The sequence below is a fragment of the Vipera ursinii genome (genome assembly GCF_947247035.1).
Source record: "Vipera ursinii genome assembly, chromosome: 2".
Classification (NCBI taxonomy): Eukaryota; Metazoa; Chordata; class Lepidosauria; order Squamata; family Viperidae; genus Vipera; species Vipera ursinii.
Window position 1 is genome coordinate 1262425 of NC_139513.1, and position 21373 is coordinate 1283797.

At 42.4% G+C, this 21373-nt stretch overlaps 1 protein-coding gene across 1 annotated transcript in view; it reads left to right on the plus strand.

Annotated features, from left to right (window-relative positions):
* LOC310633211 (vomeronasal type-2 receptor 26-like) overlaps positions 1 to 16709 on the plus strand; it is a gene marked incomplete at both ends in the record, with an annotated part of 48294 nt that extends 31585 nt beyond the window's left edge. The window contains one exon of the mRNA XM_083350896.1: positions 16482 to 16709. Within this exon, the coding sequence (XP_083207022.1) occupies positions 16482 to 16709 (228 nt within the window). The remainder of the gene's footprint in view (positions 1 to 16481) is intronic.
* Between the last annotated feature and the right edge of the window lie 4664 nt (positions 16710 to 21373).

The following is a 21373-nucleotide window of genomic DNA, read 5'->3' on the forward strand; positions in this document are numbered from 1 at the left end:
ATGGCTTGAAACAGGGAGACATAGAGACACAGGACTTTGGAGGGAACTTGGGTAATCTCAGCCTTTACTCAGATTTATTTTGCGGTTTGTCTAAAGAAATTTAACCAAGACATGGTGAACTTTGCACATGCCTGGGTGTCATCAGCGCACAGCAACAAGTCATCAACCCATGGAATCCTTTTTTTTAATTTTTATGAAAGAGAGAGGGTGTTACTTAGAAGGTGCTGGTTTTGCCCCCCTCCCCAGGTGGGGGGTGGTTTCAATCTCTTCATTCAGCTTCCAGAAAAAACATTCTTGCTTTGTGTTGTTGTTGTTAGCTGCAAAGTCATGTCCGACCCATCGCGACCCTATGGACAACGTTCCTCCAGGCCTTCGTGTCCTCTACCATCTTCTGGAGTCCATTTAAGCTCACGCCTACTGCTTCAGTGACTCCATCCAGCCACCTCATTCTCTGTCGTCCCCTTCTTTTCTTGCTTTGTAGCAGCACCATTAAAAAATATTCCTAGCCTAGCAGTTCATCCTCACATGCACAACCTTGTTGCTCTAACAAGGGAGTGTTTTCAATGCTAAAATTGCTATAATAATAATAATAATAATAATAATAATAATAATAATAATAATAATAATAATAATAATAATAATAATAATAAATCTTTCTCACACACTTTCATTTTAAGCAGAGGCTGGGAGGGGAATCAGGAATTGTTCTGGGCCCGCTTCCTCCCTTTCTGAATCACTGGCATCCATTGCCCTCCGTGGGATTTCTTCCTTCCCTGAAAAATGTTCCTCACAAACACCTTCAAGTTCCCTCTTAAAAACACTTCCAAGAGTTTCTTCCCTCAGAAACTCTTTCCTGATTCTTCCCTGTTCCTGTCACAAGCAGATACGCCTTAACCATCTCTTCCAAATGCTGCTATCTCCATCAAAGGCTCCATTCCAGAAGGAGTAAATTAGCACAACTCAGTGGGGAGCTGAGCACCAGTGGAGGTGGCAGACTGTCTCTCCTCCCCCTGTACCCCATGTAAATTTCCCTTCTCTTTTGGGGTAAAATATTTCCAGGGTAGGGCAGGTCAGAAAACCCCATTCATCAAGGCTAACATGGTCAGTCAAATTAGGCCGGTGAGACTGTCCTGGTTAAAATCTCCATCCAGGAGGGGAGCCAAAGCCAGCAGGCCTATTTCCTAGCTCGAAGCTCTCGTGCCAGAAGAGAGAAGGTGATAGGACATCGCCAATAGTCCTCCTCATCCCACACTCTGTCCCCTTCTTTCTGAACACCCAGCAGTGAGGTGGAGGCTGTACAGGAGCTACAGACAGAGAGGCTTGTTAAGAACGTGGGGGAGCTGAAAGTGCTGCATGTCCTCCATCCTCCAAAGAATAACATGGCTAAATGCCTATGCACCAAATTCTCCATTTTTGGTCAGTTACAGAATCTCTACCAAATAACTTCACACAGGCATATGGACTGAGAACTGAATTCAATCATGCCCTCTGTGAAGTAATTAATCACACTAAATGATGATCTCATTTGTGGAAATGATCAGAAACCTAGCTGAAATTAGTCCTCTTAACTGGAATTCTGTGTGGGAAAACAACACAAATTTAATTTAGAGGGATACTGGGAACAGTTTCTCATCAATCTGTATCCACATTCTGGGTCTTAACTGAAGAAACCCAAGATTGTGATTTATTCACTGGAAATCCACCCCCCACCCCAAGAATTGTTATTAAACACTCTATTTCTCTTCTTTAGAGAGGATTATACTTCAGCATTCATGCAATTTGCATAGGAGAAAAGATGAGTTTTTTGCTCAAAATCTGGACCAAGGAAAAACAGTAAGGATTCAGGAGCAAAACAGGATTAGCAGGTTGCTTATTCGCCTTGTTTCCATTGAACATGCTCAACTTCTGATCTGGTGCCATAGATGTTGTTGGGTTGCTTCGAATTTATATCAAACTTATCAATCTATTTTCTTTGCCATTTCATCTTCCTATTTAGGCCCTTTCCAAAGCCAAGTGGGAGGAATGTTATCCACCACGATTCTTGAAGGTACCTCATGGAGAAGACTATACATTTTCAAATTTCTATTTTATTTCCACTATTTGTGTCTCTCTCCCAATTTATGAAAATTGAGGACCTTGGAAACAGCCCTTCTCTGTCATAGCACCTCCCCCCTAAAACAATATCCTCCCTCCTAGCAGCCTCTGGAGGCAAGAGACTCCATTGAAGGACAGCAGAAGTCACTTTCATTTCTCTTGAACTATCTCAATCCAGCATGACTTTCTGGACATGTCCTAACAGGAAGGACTAAGACCACTAGAGAACACTGCACCAAGGGGTCTATCTGTGACTTTTCTCTAACATACATTTCTCCAGCTACCCCTCCTTACGTGGAAGAGTCCCAAGAGCAGAAGCTCCTTCTCACCACAATCATCATTATCCCTGTCTCTGAGACCTCTTCTCCTATGTCTCCAGTGACTGCCTTTGATGTCAACATCAGACTGAAGCAACATGGAAGGGATCTTGCATCAGAAAAGGATAAATATCACAGGTTATGCTTTTTGTAAGGGACGCGGTGGCTCAGTGGGTTAGAGTAAAGTGCCTTTTGAAGTATAGACTGATCATCATTATTATTCAAAATAATCTTGAATTACCTAGAGAAGACACAGTTGGATCTATCACTTACACACCAACACTCCACTAACATTGCAGAAAGGGAAGGACAAACACAAACCTGTGGGACTTTGTAGGTGCCCCCTAATGTTGACATCTGGATGGAGCTGTCTCTGATAGCTCCATCAACAAGAGCCAAAAGCTTGTCCTTCCTTCCACAGCTGTAGTTGGGAACATTGGCTTCTCCAGTAGAGAGCATGTCCAGCAAGGCATCTGAAGTGCCGAGGGTGTTATCATAGTTGTCATGGATGTTGTAGCCAAGTGCGAGATTGTGCAGGAGCCGCGGAATTTTGCTAACCACTTCAATATTGAAAATCATGAGTAGTATGAGTTTCTTTCCATAGGATGAACTAATGTAAAACCATGATCATGTTAATATTACCATCATCAACAGCAACAACAACAAAAATACTTTTTCTCCATCTGCAAATGAAAGGAATGAAACTCCATCGCATGACTTACAGCCGAATCTGACTAGAAGGAATCTTGTTGAAAGGTAATGTTGCAGCTGCTATTTTTGATGGAGATATGACTATACCAATGAGAAGATCTCCTGGCCTATAGTAGCTCCATGGCTTTTCTCCATCCTGGTGGTCCAAATTCAGCGGGCACTTCATCCTCAGCTTCCCACAGATTGGCTGGGACACCAGCAGCATCAGAAGAAGAATCAGGAGCTTCATAATTCATGGGGCGGAATCAATCTCCTTCCTCTTTCTAAAAAAAGAATTAGAATTCACAGCATTCTGACAGGGTGAAATATCCAGTGGCTTTCCTGATTCAGACACAGAAACCAAGATTCACCTGAAAGAGAGAGAAAATATATTCAAGAGCGCAGCTCCTGTCTGTCCTGTAATGTGAGCCACAAAAAGCATAACCTGTGATATTTATCCTTTTCTGAGGCAAGATCCCTTCCATGTTGCTTCAGTCTGATGTTGACATGAAAGGCAGTCACTGGAGACATAGGAGAAGAGGTCTCAGAGACAGGGATGGTGATGATTGCAGTGAGAAGGAGCTTCTGCTCTTGGGACCCTGAACTTCTTCCACGTAAGGAGGGGTAGCTGGAGAAATGTATGTTAGAGAAAAGTCACGGATAGACCCCTTGGGGCAGTGTTCTGTAGTAGTCCTTCCTGTAGGGACATGTCCAGAAAGTCATGCTGGATTGAGATAGTTCAAGAGAAATGAAAGTGACTTCTGCTGTCCTTCAATGGAGTCTCTTGCCTCCAGAGGTTGCTAGGAGGGAGGATATTGTTTTAGGGGGGAGGTGCTATGACAGAGAAGGGCTGTTTCCAAGGTCCTCAATTTTCATAAATTGGGAGAGAGACACAAATAGTGGAAATAAAATAGGAATTTGAAAACGTATAGTCTTCTCCATGAGGTACCTTCAAGAATCATGGTGGATAACATTTCTCCAACTTGGGTTTGGAAAGGGCCTAAATAGGAAGATGAGTTCAAATGGGAAAGAAAATAGATTGATAAATTTTGATATAAATTCGAAGCAACCCAACAACATCTATGGCACCAGATCAGAAGTTGAGCATGTTCAATGGAAAAAAGGCGAATAAGCGACCTGCTAATCCTGTTTTGCCCCTGAATCCTTACTGGTTTTCCTTGGTCCAGATTTTGAGCAAAAAACTCATCTTTTCTCCTATGCAAATTGCATGAATGCTGAAGTATAATCCTCTCTAAAGAAGAGAAATAGAGTGTTTAATAACAATTCTTGGGGTGGGGGGTGGATTTCCAGTGAATAAATCACAATCTTGGGTTTCTTCAGTTAAGACCCAGAATGTGGATACAGATTGATGAGAAACTGTTCCCAGTATCCCTCTAAATTAAATTTGTGTTGTTTTCCCACACAGAATTCCAGTTAAGAGGACTAATTTCAGCTAGGTTTCTGATCATTTCCACAAATGAGATCATCATTTAGTGTGATTAATTACTTCACAGAGGGCATGATTGAATTCAGTTCTCAGTCCATATGCCTGTGTGAAGTTATTTGGTAGAGATTCTGTAACTGACCAAAAATGGAGAATTTGGTGCATAGGCATTTAGCCATGTTATTCTTTGGAGGATGGAGGACATGCAGCACTTTCAGCTCCCCCACTTTCTTAACAAGCCTCTCTGTCTGTAGCTCCTGTACAGCCTCCACCTCACTGCTGGGTGTTCAGAAAGAAGGGGACAGAGTGTGGGATGAGGAGGACTATTGGCGATGTCCTATCACCTTCTCTCTTCTGGCACGAGAGCTTCGAGCTAGGAAATAGGCCTGCTGGCTTTGGCTCCCCTCCTGGATGGAGATTTTAACCAGGACAGTCTCACCGGCCTAATTTGACTGACCATGTTAGCCTTGATGAATGGGGTTTTCTGACCTGCCCTACCCTGGAAATATTTTACCCCAAAAGAGAAGGGAAATTTACATGGGGTACAGGGGGAGGAGAGACAGTCTGCCACCTCCACTGTTGCTCAGCTCCCCACTGAGTTGTGCTAATTTACGCCTTCTGGAATGGAGCCTTTGATGGAGATAGCAGCATTTGGAAGAGACGGTTAAGGTGTATCTGCTTGTGACAGGAACAAGGAAGAATCGGGAAAGAGTTTCTGAGGGAAGAAACTCTTGGAAGTGTTTTTAAGAGGGAACTTGAAGGTGTTTGTGAGGAACATTTTTCAGGGAAGGAAGAAATCCCACAGAGGGCAATGGATGCCAGAAAGGCACAGGCTATAAAGATGTCTGCTAAAGAAGATTCCTCACCAGAAGGAAGAAAGTCTGCTCAACACCTCAGCCCAGAGAAGCTGGAATGAGAGGCTAGAGGAGAAGAAGCCAAGAAAAGGATAAAAGTTGATCTGGAGCTTAAAAAAATGGTGATTGCTGAGAAAGAATCCATCAGGAGAAAAATGAAAGAAGCACCAAATCCAATTAGAGCTGTTGAATTTGCAACACTGCATCTTCTACACTTACTCTTCTCCCCCAAATACATCAAGACTGTCAAGAATCTGACTGACAACCCTCTCCCTCAGGTGCTTGACTGATGGGCTGAGACAGGCCGTCAGATACTTCCATTGCACCAACTCTTCCCACTTAGCAGATCACTTCTCTTTCCACCTCAGGATTTATATGGGCTCCATCCCAAGGGAAGCTTAGTGGGAACTCGGCTTTGGCCACCTTTGGCATCATGACCTTCCATATCTCCCCTCCTGTCGAGGATTGGCTCCCGGTTGCCATGATCCTGTCTCATGTCACCAGTGGTTCCTTTGGATGGGTCACCATCACATGAGCTCCGAAGTCCATTTGGCCCATGTCCTGGCCATTCTTTGCCAGACCCATTCCAGCCATCTTCCCCCAAGTCTTTACAGCTCTTCTCGAACCTACTGGACAGGCTGCAGGGGCTTTGGACCCCTTGTGAAAATTCTTCTTAAAGGAGAGCTGGTGTAACATTCCATGTAGGAGATATAGCCTTGGTGGAGCAGTGGGCTAATGCCTCCTTAAGTAACACCAGCTGCCTGCCATTAGTGCAGGTTCTCATCCCACCAGGCTCAAGGTTGACTCAGCCTTCCATCCTTCCGAGGTAGGTAAAATGAGGACCCAGATTGTTGGGGGCAATAAGCTGACTTTGTAATAATGAGGCTTGGGGGGGGGGCGAAAGCCCTAATAAGCAGGCATATACATAGAATGAAGGCTATTGCTAAGCACAGTGATTTGTGCTTCTTAGATTGTAAGCTGCCCTGAGTCTTCGGAGAAGGGCGGGATATAAATGGGATTTTTTTAAAAAAAGATAAAATGTTTCAATGCACCAAGTACCTAAAGTTGAGGATTCCCTGTAAAAACAAGGCCCTAAGTACATAGGTCCTTCCCCGATTGTGAAAATTATTCACCCGATGACTACAGAACTGAAACTGCACAGAATGCTGGGTAAAGTGCACCCAGAATTTCATCGCATACGGCTGAATCTGGCTCAGGGATCAAAACTGATACCAGTTGGAAAAGAAGTACCTGATCCAATAAGGATGGAGGAGAAATATATTATGAGGTTAAGCAAATCATAGACTTTAGAATCCATAAGGGGAAACTACAGTATCTATTACAGTGGAGAGGTTATCCAGTGAGGGAGAAAGTCGGATCAAACCTCATAACATTAGAGCAGAAGACTTAATAAGTAGATTCCAGCCAGAATATCTTCAAAAGCCAGGGGCCCTTAAATGGGGAATTAAGGGAAAACAAATGCCTTAATATGTGTTTGCTATTTTCCAGGTACTTGCTAGATATTAGGAGGGTTCGCCTGTCAAGTTTCAAAGGACCTTTTTTTCCTGCTGCAACAGTTATTGCTTCTCAGCTTGCCAATGTACTTGGGGGAAAGGAATCAGATTTGAATGCAGACTTCAATGATTAAGGAAGCAGACCATGGGAACCCAGGACATTTACCAGGTGTCTGGCCAAACTTTCTCAAAACAATACTGCTGCATTCAATTGGCCCCAATATCGAGAGGGAGGAGAGAGAATACTATGCTTTTTCTATGTAGGGCTTGGGTGGGGTTTTGCCAGAGCTTCTTCTGCTTTCATACATGCCAAAATGATGTACTCAATAAAGATTTACATGAAGAGATTAGAATGTCTCATAGGTGTTTGCATTGTTGGGATCATCAACCAGAACCTTGACACAGACCTTGGAGGAACTGAAATACCAATTCAGAAAGAATCATGAAGGAGATGAAGTTGATAACCTCCTAACTAACTTTAAAGATACCTACCAAGCTTAAAGCAGTCCAAAGCCCAGGATAATGTTCCTATGTGCTCTCTCTTAAAGGGTTGCTTAATCCAAATATTGGTTAACCTGCATGCTGAGGAAAAGGAGGGCTAGCAACAGTTTAAAAACACAAATATTAATTATTAATTTATTTTATTATTTGATAATTATGTTGGATTTCAATTTTATTAATCTAACTTCTTTATTTCCTTAGACTTTAAATAACCTTAATAGTCAAACAGGCAGACTAAACATATCAACCAAGAACAAATGCAATCAATAATTAAATTTTAAGACCCCAAGAAACAATTTCATTATCAGTTCCCTACTTTTATCACTAGATCTTCCTTAGTGTTTAGATCTGGTCTCAGAAGGATAATGTAGCACTTGGGGAAGAAGATACAGCCCAACAGTCCACCACTGGAGACCAAGATGGAGAAAACCTGCACGGCCACCATGTATTTTCCTCTGGTGCTCAAGTAAGTGGGGAGGAAGGAGATCCAGACACTGCAGAAGACCAGCATGCTGAAGGTGATCAGTTTGGCTTCATTGAAAGCTCCAGGCAGATTTCTGGCCAGGAAAGCCACAGTGAAACAAATGGCAGCAAGGGTACCCATGTAGCCAAGGACAACATAAAACATGGTGAGAGATCCTTCATTGCATTGAAGAATGATCTCTTCAGGCTGGGAATGAAGATCAGAGTCAGGAAATGGGGGAGAAACTCCCAGCCACATGATACAAATGAAAATTTGGATAACTGAACAAGAAAGGATGATAAAATTGGCCAAGCTCTTCCCTAACCATCTTCTCATTCTAGTCCCTGGTTTTGAGGCCAGGAAGACCATCACCACCATGATAGTTTTGGCCAACACAGAAGACACAGCTACTGAGAAGACAATGCTGAACATTGTTTGTCGGAGAAGACAGGTGACTTTTCTTGGTCGGCCAATGAAGAGAAAGGAGGACAAAAAGCAAAGCAGGAGGGAGATCAGGAGGATGAAGGAGAGGTCCCGGTTGTTGGCTTTGACAATGGGAGTTTCTAGGTATTGAATGAATATGATTAAAACAAGGCCTGTGGTTAGGGACAAGAGTAGGGCAAAGGAGATGAGGATGATGCTCAGATGATCTTCATAGGACAGGAAGCTTATTCTTTTGGGGATACATCGGACTTGGTTCTTGGCTGGATATTGTTCATCTGGGCACTTGGTGCATTTGTCAGTATCTGAGAAACAAGAAACAAGAAAGTCTTAATGATGGTATATTCTTACACTCCAGCAAAAAGTTCCCCAATATATATAACTATTAAAACCAAGAACAACAAAAGAAAAATAAAAGAAGAAATAATGGTGCCGCAACCTCCCTACTCTGAGGTAATCCACCAGATTTTTATCTTGCACTGATTTTACTTTATTCCTAATGGTTGGGAGAAGTAGCAAGTCTCCACAGGTTTAAGAAAATGGGGGCCTATTGAATTTCAAGGGGGAGTGGGTCCAATGGGGCAAGAGCTACACCAGAAAAAGCAGGCATCTGAGGACCCATCAAGTGGGAATCTTTTAGGGAACATATCTTTTTGAATGCCAATTATTATCTGCTCTCGTGGGACAAGCAGGTATCCTCAAGGAGAGGAAGCCCTGCAGATACCCTGGTCCTTTCTCATGTACGGTTTTAAAAGGTGAATTTCAGCAAAAATAATCATTAGAGCACAGAAATTCACAGTATCTCCAAACTATGAGGCCTTTTTAAAAATCCCTTAAAATATGACTCTTTCAACAACCCTGGAGATCTCCTGGAAACAGGGCCCTGTGTGCTGCTTGCATGGTAGGTAGCATCTTGACCTTAAGGAAAATTAATTCATGAAGGAATTCATAAAACACAAACTTTGTCTGCAAAGTCTTTTTACACTGTAGAAATGAGAAGATGAAGTGATATATTTCCATACTCTCTAGATTTGGCAAATAATTTTAAAGAGAGAATAAATTCAACATTGGTATCAATGGATGGTAAGTAGATTGATCTTTTATTAGTTCTCCTCCCCCCTTTTCTGTTCATTTTAATCCTAACACAGCATGTAATTTTTTTCCCCTTTCAGAACTAGGACTATATTCTTTTTTTGTTCCTGTTGTAACTGTTTGTATATTTAATTTAATTTAATTTAATAATTTTATTTATATACCGCCCTTCTCCTGAAGGACTCAGGGCGGTGAACAGGGCAGATATATAAAAACTACAAAAATACAAAAGTTAAAAGAAAATTAAACATATGCCCAACTAAAAACAGTAAATACATATATTAAAATAACAATAAAAACCCAAGCCATCCCCCATCAGGCCAGGCCGGCTTGTTCAAATAAGAGTGTCTTCAGATCGTGACGGAAGGAGCGAAGGTCGGGTGCCATCCGGAGCTCAACTGGCAACCGATTCCATAGCTCCGGGGCGCCCACAGAGAAGGACCTCCCCCTGGGGGCCACCAATCGACATTCTCTGATCGGTTGCACCCTGAGGAGGCCCTCTCTGTGGGAACGCACAGGGCGGAGGGAAGTTGATGCCGGCAGCAGGTGCTCCCTGAGGTACTTCGGACCCATGCCATGTAGGGCCGAATAAATATCACTATTTAAGAACAAAGAAAATGGGAAAGATAAGAAAAGGTGGGAAGGAAATATCCACAAAGATTTTGTGGTGAATCCTCTGTTTGATTTTCATTTGCTTCTTGAAGCCAACATACAAAGTGCATGACAAAGGAAATACAAATCCTCAAACAGGAACAGGAAACAACATAAAAAGCCGCAGAAGGTATAAAAACCCACCACTTCGAAAAACATGTGGTCAGCTTTCCCAGAGCCACGCTTCTGTCTGGCTCTTCTCTTCAATAGACTTCAACGTTCTTTCTAAAGCAATTTCCATTGTTTATTCCCAGCTTGGACTGGACCCTGATGAAGATTTTTCTTTCAACAGATGTAAAATCATTTCTCAAGATACGGAGAATTTATGTGTTCCTAGCAAAGATAAATGTGGAAGGACACATCCAAACTGGCAAATAAAAGGGATATTTCCTATGCCATCCACAACATCCTTCATTCTACCTCATCATTCAAGATATTTTTTCGTATAAATCCCATTTAGGGAAGAAATTGGACACCATTAAAATTAAGAACTAAAAAAAATCAAATTTACATGTGTCTTTAACATGCCTATTGATCAAAGTTTCCCTATGGTGTCACCCACCTTCCTGAGTGGAGATGGTCCCCTCTGGACAAGGAATGCAGTCATAGCAGCAAAATGGCTGTCCTTCTCGAGCCTGCTTGACAAATCCAGGATGGCATTTTTCCACACATTTAGACTGAGGCAAAGACTAAAGAGAAAAAGAAGAAATGTCAAAAAAATATGTTAGGACTCACCATCCATGTAAGATGGAGGTAGACATGAGCATTGGCCAAGTTGTCTCTGGGCTTCACACAGACAAATATGAAATCTCTGACCCCTTTCAAATGCTTGCAGGAGATACAATTGCAGGAAGATGCTTCATTCAGTTTTTCCCTTTTTCTTCTGACATATCAGATTACAAAAAAGAAAAAGTACCTTTCTACTTAACAAAGTCTGGAGGGATAAAACTGAGAAAACATTTAACCATTAATTGGCAACCGGTGGGTTCCTCCTCGTAGTGGAATTAACATGCATTCCTCCATTCTTCATAAATACTAGCAGCAGTTTTAAAGCATATAACTACTGGTGCAAAGTTAATAAAATAAATAAAATAAATAAAAATAAATAAAATAATGAAATGGAGACTGATAGACTTCCCAAGTCATTCCTACAAGTGGTGGTTTAAGCTCCCGGCTAAGTGAAAATGTTATTTTATTACAAGGCTGTTTGTGGCATAAATGGTCATGGATGGGACCACAACCAGCTGCCTGCAATTAGTGCAGGTTCGCATCCCACCAGGCTCAAGGTTGACTCAGCCTTCCATCCTTCCGAGGTAGGTAAAATGAGGACCCAGATTGTTGGGGGCAATTAAGCTGACTTTGTAATAATGCCGCTTGGGGTGTGTGTGAAAGCCTTAATAAGCAGGGATATACATAGAATGAAGGCTACTGCTAAGCTTGTAAGCCGCCCTGAGTATTCAGAGAAGGGTGGGATATAAATGGGATTAAAATTAAAAAAAATGTTTGGGAAAGCTTTTGTCTCTATAGGACTAGGCATTCTGTGTGGAAGCCATCATAACTTTCACTTTCTATTTTTACTTCTTAAACTTTTTAAATTCGAAAATTATTATTTCTTTTTACTTTCCTTGCAAACAGGGTGGGAATTGATAGTTAGTGCCATCTACCGCCCTGAGTCCTTCGGGAATAGGGCGGTATATAAATTCAATTAATAAATAAATAAAATAAATAAATAGTGGTGAAACCTGAAAATTTTATCCACCCTCCCTGAATTGAGTTATCTCTGATTGAAACTTGGCTGTTTCCCCAAGTTGGCTGATTGCAGAAAATCAACAAAAAATTCAAAAAATGGGACATAAGTCAACTGAGGTTGATAGAAACTAGAAGACTTGAAAGATGAAAACTAAAAAATGATGCAAATAAATGGAGAACTGGAAGACTCTCTTACGGTCATAGAAATGGAGCAAGCATCATACTTTTTAAGATTTCAAAACATACAAGAAGAGAAGGAAGAGGATCTTTTAGAATTGATAACAGAGTTGCTGGCAGATGTATTAGGATTTGGGAAGTCACAAATGGAAGGGGAAGTAGACCAGGCCTATCGTGTCAACTCAAATTGATAAAAGAGCTACAAGAGATGAGATTCTGAGAAAAGTAAGAGATGAACCATTGAAATACAAAGAAAAAGAAATCGTGGTTCTCAAGCAAATCCCTAGAAGGATAAGAGAGGCTTGCCAATTTCTAACTAAGAAACTTGTTGAAAAAGGAGTGAACTTTAGATGGCTGATTCCAGAAGGGATTTTAATCTATTGGGATACGAAAAGATACAGACTGGATACACCACTTAAAACATTGGAGTTCTTTGACAGTCACAGACCCTTTCTGGAGAGAGACAAACCGGAACCCAAAAAACAAGAGGAAATGCCAGTTAAAGGTGAGGCCAACCAAAGAGTGAGGGTATAGACTAAAGAAACTAAAACTACATACTCCTACTCAGAAGAAGGCATAAGACCAAGAGATCAGAGACAGATAAGATCAACTAGAAGATTAAGACCTATACATAATTGAAAAGGGGACGACAGAGAATGAGGTGGCTGGATGGAGTCACTGAAGCAGTAGGCGTGAGCTTAGATGGACTCCAGAAGATGGTAGAGGACAGGAAGGCCTGGAGGAACATTGTCCATAGGGTCGCGATGGGTCAGACACGACTTCGCAACTAACAACAACAACAATAATTGAAATGGATGGAGGAGACTGGGATCTTATCAATAAATATCAATGTCTTAAATTCCCCCTCTAAAGGGAGAATTTTTTTTACATACTTACAAAAAATTAAAAATGGACATAATTTGTCTTCAAAAACGCATAATAAGAGGAAACATATCAAAATTTTAGAGCAATCAAAAATTGGCGAACTCTTCTTCGCATGGGCATCTCAAAAAGAAAAGAGGAATAGCCTTTTACATTAAAGAAAAGATGAGTCCCAAACAAATCTATGTGGATGAAGAGGGGAATTCTAATGGTTGAAATTATGATGGACCAAAAGCAGATATTAATGATTGGAATATATGCACCTAATGATAACCAAGAACAATTTTATCTTGAACTATGTAAGAAAATATTAGACCTAAACTACCAAAATGTTTGTATAATGGGAGACTTTAATGCAACAGTGGATGGAACTTTGGACTATAAAAGTGCCAAGCAAGGAAGGAAAGGAGGAAATTTGTTATCTAGAGCATTTTCAAAAATGATAGAAGAATTCAGCATTTTAGATACATGGCGAGAGAAAAGCCCAGAGAAACTACAATATATATTTTACTCAAATAGACACAAATCATGGTCAAGAATCAACATGATATGGATTTTGTTGGACTTGAAACTAAAGATTCAAGAAGCGGAAATCAAAACCAATGACTGGGCAGACCACAATCCAATAAAATGACTTGGAGAGGAAATAGAGCACAACAATGATGAAAACTGTAAACTTGAATGCAGGTACTTATTTTCATATCTGGTGGACATGTCCTAAAGCTAAAAGGTTCTGGCTTAAGATACACATATGGTTGGAGAAAAGAATTAAAAAAACAAATAGAATTCAAACCAGAATTATTTTTGTTAGGAATGATAGTTCCCAACTATGACAAGGAGAGTGGATACATATACCGCTAGCAGCGAGAATTATGTATGCTCAATATTGGAAAAATAAAAATTTACCGACTGAAGAAGTATTAATTCAGAAAATATTAGATTGTGCAGAAATGGATAGATTAACATTAGAGATTAAAGAGAAAGAGCATTCAGTTTAATCTAGAACTTGGAATAAATTTTTATCAATGGCTAGATAAATGAATTAGAGAGAAAGGAATGTGATATGTAATTTTGACTTTATTTTAGTAAGAAAAATAATATGCATTGAAAACTTAATATTGTTTATGATAATTTACTATGCTTATTATTATCAATCATTAGCTTTATCATTTTAATTTATATATATTTACCCAGACAATATGCTGTTTGCCAAATATTGAATGTTATTGGGAGAAAACCCAACCCTCACCCCAACCTTCCCTGTACCCTAACCCTAATCCCCACCCCTTCATCCTCCTCCCCAACCCTCTAAAAACCAATAAAATCTTTTCCAAAAGAAAAAGAAGAGAAGCCTTGGTCAACAGAACTGAAGCATGCTTATCTGCCTAAGAAAATTATAGAGGTTTATTCCACACATTCAATTCTCAGCGAAGGTTACCCACTTTTTTGACTGGGTTTAGTCAACTTGAAATGGCTTTGGAAAAATGAGAAAAGACACCAAAATTTTCCCCACCTTGTTGAGCAACTTTAGATGTGACATAGCATCTTGGTTGATTGTAATTCTTTGTCTTTCAAAACTCCCCAATTGCTTGTGGATGGGATCCTCCTTGGGGAGAACTAATCTACTAATGATCTGCAGATCTGCTGCTTCGTCTCCATTCTGATCCAAGTAGACTTTCAGCTGGGAAAGATTGTACAATTCCCTCTTCTTTAGAAATGGATGTAACTAGAATGGAAACATCAAGGAATTTAAAAGCAGAAATCTTGGTTTCTTATCTCTTATCACTTTTTACATTTGAATCTTTCTTCTATAGTTGTTTGACTTGCAAATATTGTGAGTTGGGAGAACAAGTATTACCATTATCTTCAAAACTGAAGTACGAAGATTCAGCAATATTTCTAAATCATGTATTATACTGATAAAATGCATACTGACAAAATATAATTAACAAAAAATGTCACTCATATATAAAAATCTATCAAAGATCACCTTTCAAGTAAACAAAATACACAAATAACTAGAATATTCATGAACTCCTTGCAGACAACAGGGTGATTATGAGAAAGCAAGGATTTGTTAAGAAGAAAATTGCAAGGCTAATCTTCATTCAGGTAGAAGAGATTGGAAAATGACCAGATGAAGTAATTCTACTTTATTGTAAGGATATATTAACAAAATCTTGCAGTGTGGAAGCACAAACCTTTCACCATCTCTTCTGACAGTCAAATTTAGGGAGGACTTTTTCTGAGTTTATTTCTCTGCCTGATACGCAGCTGTGGGTTGCCTCCCCTCCCAAACCATCTTATCTGATCCTTTCCTGCATCTCGTTCTCTTGTCCTCCAAACCAATTCACATGTATCGTTTGTCAACACTGCTAACATTGAACGTTATTGCTTGACAAGAGATGAAGGAGTAGCTATTTCATATGTTAAACTTGTGTATTGCCTTAATACATTTAGTCTAAGGTTGGGAGGGGGGACAAGTAGGATTGCACCTTTCAAGGCCATTTCTAACTAAGAAGATAAGACCTTGGAGGGTTTTCTCACAGAAGGGAAACTGATTCTTTAAATTAATTGGAGAATATGATTAATGGCAAAATTAGAAAGGTGGAGAATTGTGTTTAAATATATTGTGCAAGGGGCGGAGATTTCAGATTCCAGCTTCCATTGAGCAAACATTTGCCAGTGTATTAGGCTAATAAAGGACTTGAAAAGCCCATACGTCGGAAACTTGGCATCGTTATACTTCCTTAACAGATTATTTGAATGCTGGTGGTATAAGTTGTTTTTAGGAAAGAATTAGCAAAATCCTTCATGATGTGATGATTGGGGATGTAATGTATGTGACTGACATACTGATTAACAACTACAGGAGGCACTGTGCTGGACAGCTCCGGCAAGGAGCCACGTTCGGCGGGAAAACCTTGCAAGCCCATTGGGTGACAGCCTGGTGGGAAAACCAGGTTTGAATCCATTGGCTAGCGCCCACCTGGAAAGGTACAAAAGGACCCAAGTAACCTTGTTTCCCCAGTTTGCTTTGTTCCAGTCTGCCATTCCAATAAAGATCATTTGTAGCCATCACGCGTGTGTGTGTTACTGCTCAAAACGTAAAAGTGGAGACAAGGATGGGATCCTGTTTTGGTATCTGCTAACAACTGCCAATCAACCCAGCGTCAACCGTCGAAACAGCCACACTCAACCAGTCTACCCAGCATCAACCGCCGAAGCAGCCGCGCTCAACCAGTCTACCCAGCATCGACCGCCGAAGTAGCCGCGCTCAACCAGTCAACCCGGCGGATGCTCGAAGCAGGATCGGAACCCAGGAGCAGAGAAACAGCAAGATTGGATGCGATGGCACAATTTGGCCAGATACCTGCATTCGACATCACTCATCCAGAATGATGGGAGTCACACGTGGGTCAAGTGGAACTGTTCATAAAAATGAACTGCATCAGGGGCAATGAGTTAAAGGTGGCAGCCCTACTCTGCTCGAGTGGATCGGATGTTTACGATATAGCAGTAGGGTTGTGCACCCCAGAATCCCTGGACGAAGCCGACTACAGTGATCTCTGGTCCAAGTTGGACCAGCATTTTAACCCGCGGATGTCGTAGCTGGCCTGGAGATACCAGTTCGAGAAGCAGGATCAGCGGCCCGGTGAGTTGGCTGCTAACTTCATCACTGGGGTCCAGCAAGCGGCTCGTTTGTGCCAGTTCAACAACCTGGAAGAGCGTCTAAGGGACAGACTCATCTTCGGTCTCCGGGACCGAAAGCTGCGGCAGAAATTTTTTGCACGAACCAAGATGACGCTGCAGGAGTTCCAAGATGAGGTTCTGGCATAAGAGTTGGCCAAACAACCAGAACAATCAGAGTCCCAGACCAGCAGTTCTGGGGCAGCCGTACACCAGGTGAACATGTGCGGGAAAAGCAGCGGCACCATCAACCAGACCAGAGTGGATGCACTCCAGATGAAACGGGGCCAACCACTGGTGCGACACAACAACCAGAAGGGACAATGGTCGACAGCAGCCAACCCAGAGAAGAAGTGCTCCGGATGCTCTTGCTGCAACACCAAGCCGAAATGCGCAGGATGCAGAGGCAACCACCCCCGGTCTACCTGTAAGTTCCAGACGACCAAGTTCAGAGTGTGCAGGAAGACCGGTCACATCACGGCCATCTGGCGCAACCGTACCCACAACAGCCTTCACAACGTGGACGTGGAAGACCCTCAATCGACAGGTACTGGGGCTCAACAGCAAATTACATTGGTTAACTGTTTTGAAGGCAGGCAAGCTGTCCATAACACGGGAAACCGCTGGCTAACTCCCAAAATCAGGCTGGACGTGCGGCTCCAGGGCATCCCCTGTAACACGGAGCTTGACTCTGGCTCAGCAGTCTCAGTGATCTCACATGAGACATTTACCCAGATTTGCAGCTGGAGCAAATAGAGGGCTACCTTGAGGCCATCTAGTCTCACACTAACAGATTTTCAGCAAACGCCTATCAAAATTAAGGGGGAGGCAACACTTGCAGTTTGGTATGGGGATTCCAGGGGCAACTGGATGTCCTAGTGGTCGAAGGGCAGTGGACTAGCCTCATAGGATTAAACTGGTTCAAGCCCCTGGGCATCTGTATAACAGGAATACATACCACCCAAGCTCAGAACATCAAATCCGTTTGCAATGCTTTTGCAGACGTATTCAATGAGACTCTAGGGAAGTACACAGGGCCACCAATTATGTTTAAATTAAACCCCAATGTTACCCCCATCAAAATCAAACCCCGGAGGGTACTGTTCACCCTCAAACACAAGATAGAGAGGGAGCTGGACAAATTAGTCGTGCAAGGGCTCCTGAAGCCAGTTGATAGAGCCGAGTGGGAGACTCCTATAGTCACCCCACTCAAGGCAAATGGCAAGGTGAGGTTCTGCACAGACTATAAATGTACTATAAATAGAGGCTCAAATCAGCATGCTTACCCAGTCCCAATGGTCAGTAGAATCCTCGCGTCGCTTCAGGGTGGCAAAATCTTTGCAAAACTCGATCTGGCACAAGCGTATCAGCAGCTGCCAGTCAGCAAAGAGACCGTGGATGCACAGATGATTGTTACCCACAAGGGGGTGTTTCGGGTAGACCGGTTGCAATTTGGAGTTAGCGTAGCTCCAGGCATCTTTCAGGAGATCATCGAGCGAACGCTCAAGGGCATTCCAGGAGTATGCCCCTTTGATGATATCCTGATTGCAGGAAAAAACGAGGAGGTATTGGCTGAGCATTTACACGCTGTGCTTGAAAGATTTAGGGCTGCAGGTCTCAAACTTAAAAGAGACAAATGCAGCATTGGGGTAACAGACACTGAATTCCTGGGGTTCAGGATAGATGCTCAGGGTATCCACCCTGCAGCATCCAAGGTGGCAGCAATTAAAGGAGCTCCCACACCAAAGAATAAGGAAGAACTCCAAACTTTCTTGGGGCTATTAAATTTCTACCACGCCTTCTTACCCCACAAAACATCTATAGCAGAGCCTTTGCCTAGGCTTCTGGACAAGAACACTACATGGAAGTGGACAAACATGCATGACAAGAGTTTCAGGGCGTTAAAGGATCTCTTAGCAAGTAATGCCACAATCACTCACTTCATAGAGTCCAAGCCAATCTGTATTGCTTGTGATGGGGTGGGGGCAGTCCTAAGCCATTTAGAAGACAATGGGAAGCAAGCTCCCATTGCATATTACTCCAGGACATTGTCAGTGGCAGAACAGAATTACACACAGATAGACAAAAAGAGGCCCTGGCAATAGTCGCAGGAGTCAAGAAGTTCCATGACTATCTGTATGGTAGAGAATTCATCATATTCACTGACCATAAACCCCTATTAGGTCTCTTCACCACAGACAAACAGACCCCACAGATCCTGTCTCCCAGGATGCTCAGGTGGTCCATCTTCCTGTCGGCTTATGCTTGCAAGCTAGTACACAAGCCAGGCAAGAAGATGGGCCACGCTGACGGATTAAGCAGACTACCTATAGCAAGTACTGAACCTGATCCAGCTCCCACACATCAAATATTGTCACTGCAGGATCTTCCTGAGTGCCCCATCAATGCAAAGGACATTGCAGCAGCAACGCTGGCTAACAAACTTCTGAGCAGGGTACTGTCATGGGTGAGCACAGGGTGGCAAGGTAAATCACCAGGCCAGGAGGTCCAAGCATTCTTTAACAGGTGACATGAACTGTCTGCCTACAAAGGTTGTTTGCTGTGTGGGTGCCGGGTCATAATTCCAGAGAAGTTGAGGAATAGGGTCATACATTCACTCCATGAGGGGCACCCCAGAATTGTGCGAATGAAGGCCCTATCCAGGAGCTACCTGTGGTTGCCGGGTCTGGACAAGGCAATAGAGGAACAGGTAGCTGGTTGTTACACCTGCCAGAGGTCTCGGCCTGAACAGCCGCAGGCACCAGTCCACAAGTGGGAAATTACACACACTCCTTGGTCCCGAGTCCATATTGACTATGCGGGACCATTTCAGGGACAGACATTCTTAGTAGTAGTGGACAGCCATTCTAAGTGGTTGGAGGTGGTGTCAGTAAGTAGCATGACCACGGGAAGGACAATCCAAGTGCTCAGGGAACTCTTTGCCATACTCCCTGACATGTTAGTCTCTGATAACGGTCCTCAATTCACATCTACGGAGTTCCAGATGTTTGCAAAGACCAACGGGATTAGACACGGCACGGCTGCCCCGTTCCATCCAGCATCTAACAGGATGGCAGAACGCATGATGTGCACAACCAAAGATTCTCTGAAATGCATCATACATGGGGACTGGAGACAGAGGTTAGCACAATTCATCAACACACCACACCCTGCACATCCACAGGAACACGTCCAGCGGAACTGCGTTGGGGCAGAAGACTCATCACAAAAGTAGACAGACTTCACCCCAACAGGGTAGCAGCTGAAACAGAGCAACCCAAGCCCCACAGAGAATTCAACATCGAAGACCTGGTCTGGGCAAGGAACTATGGGTCTGGACACGTGTGGGTGCCAGGAGAAGTGATTCATAGAACAGGGCCATTATCATTCATAGTAAGCGTGGAGGGGGACCGTCAATGGAGGCGAAATGTAGACCAAGTAAGGAGAAGAGCTCCTGAGAATGCACCAGACAACACCACACAGATGGAGGGCCCAGATCTCAAACACCCTGACCCTCCAGATACAGATAATCCGGACCAATCAGATACAGAAGCTGGCAGTGGGGACACTGATCAGTGAACAATAAGGCACACACAGACACAACAACAGAAGGATCAGGGGAATTCCCAGGCACATAGACAACTCAGACATGGAAACAACACTACACAGGACTCAGGGGAAACACTGAGGCGGTCAGTCCGGGAACACAGACCCCCGAGCTACCTCTCAGATTATGTACGGTCATGAGGGGAACATAGAGTCAATAATAGTTATTCATTATAGGTTAGGGGGGGGAACACAAGTGGATGGCATGTCTGTTCTTATGGGGGAAGGGGTGTAATGTATGCGACTGACATACAGGTTAACTACAGGAGGCGCTGTGCTGGACAGCTCCGAACTTAACAGGGGATCTATTCTATTGAGTGCTGGATAGTATGAGATAATTAAGTGGATACAACTGTCTCAAAAATTGTACTCAAATAAATATTAATATTACTGATGAAACTGGGGAGTTATGAAAAACAATTACACCTTGGTCATTGTTTTTTCTATATTTTCTTTAATAAAGGAAGTAGATAAATTTTGATTTTGTGATGCAAAAATTATAATAACACTTAAACAAAGTTATTTTGGTCTCCTTTAAAAATTCCCAACTTCTCTCAGGTCCCTATAGGTCCCTGTCAGGATGCTGCCATCCTGATGGAAGGGGGGACCTTTGGAGGTCTCCTGTCATGTGTTTAGCTTTGCTTTGTTGACTTGGTTCTGCTGCCAGAGATCATCTGCCTCACCACACCAAGGAAGAAATGCCCGGGAACATCTTACCAAAGTTTCCAAACAATGGGGTTTAGCCTAACAATTTTACCTGGGAATGTCAGATTCTGCCTGCCTTCTCTTGCTGTCACTGACTCTCAATAAAAGTTCCTTTTGATATGATGCTAATTTCAAGAGTTCTGCTTTCCTGAGAGATTCAACTGAGGCAGGGCCTTTCAGCTTCCAGAAAATAAAAAATATGTTTTTCTGTTAGAGAGAGGTGCATCAGTAAAATTCAATAGGAAACTAACTAATTGTTAGCATCCAGGACTTGATTCACAATTGTGTGAATGTAATGAATGGCAGCTATAATCTGTATTAATATTTTATTTGTAGTTTTTCTCACATTATTCTATGCATAGAATGGTTACTGATTATAATAAAGTAGTAGTAATATTTTAATGTTACGATAATAACCGTATTATTAATTTGTCGATAATATCATTAATGATGCAGTGGAATGATACCAGGTCCTCTTGCAGGAACCACACTTGGAGAAGACA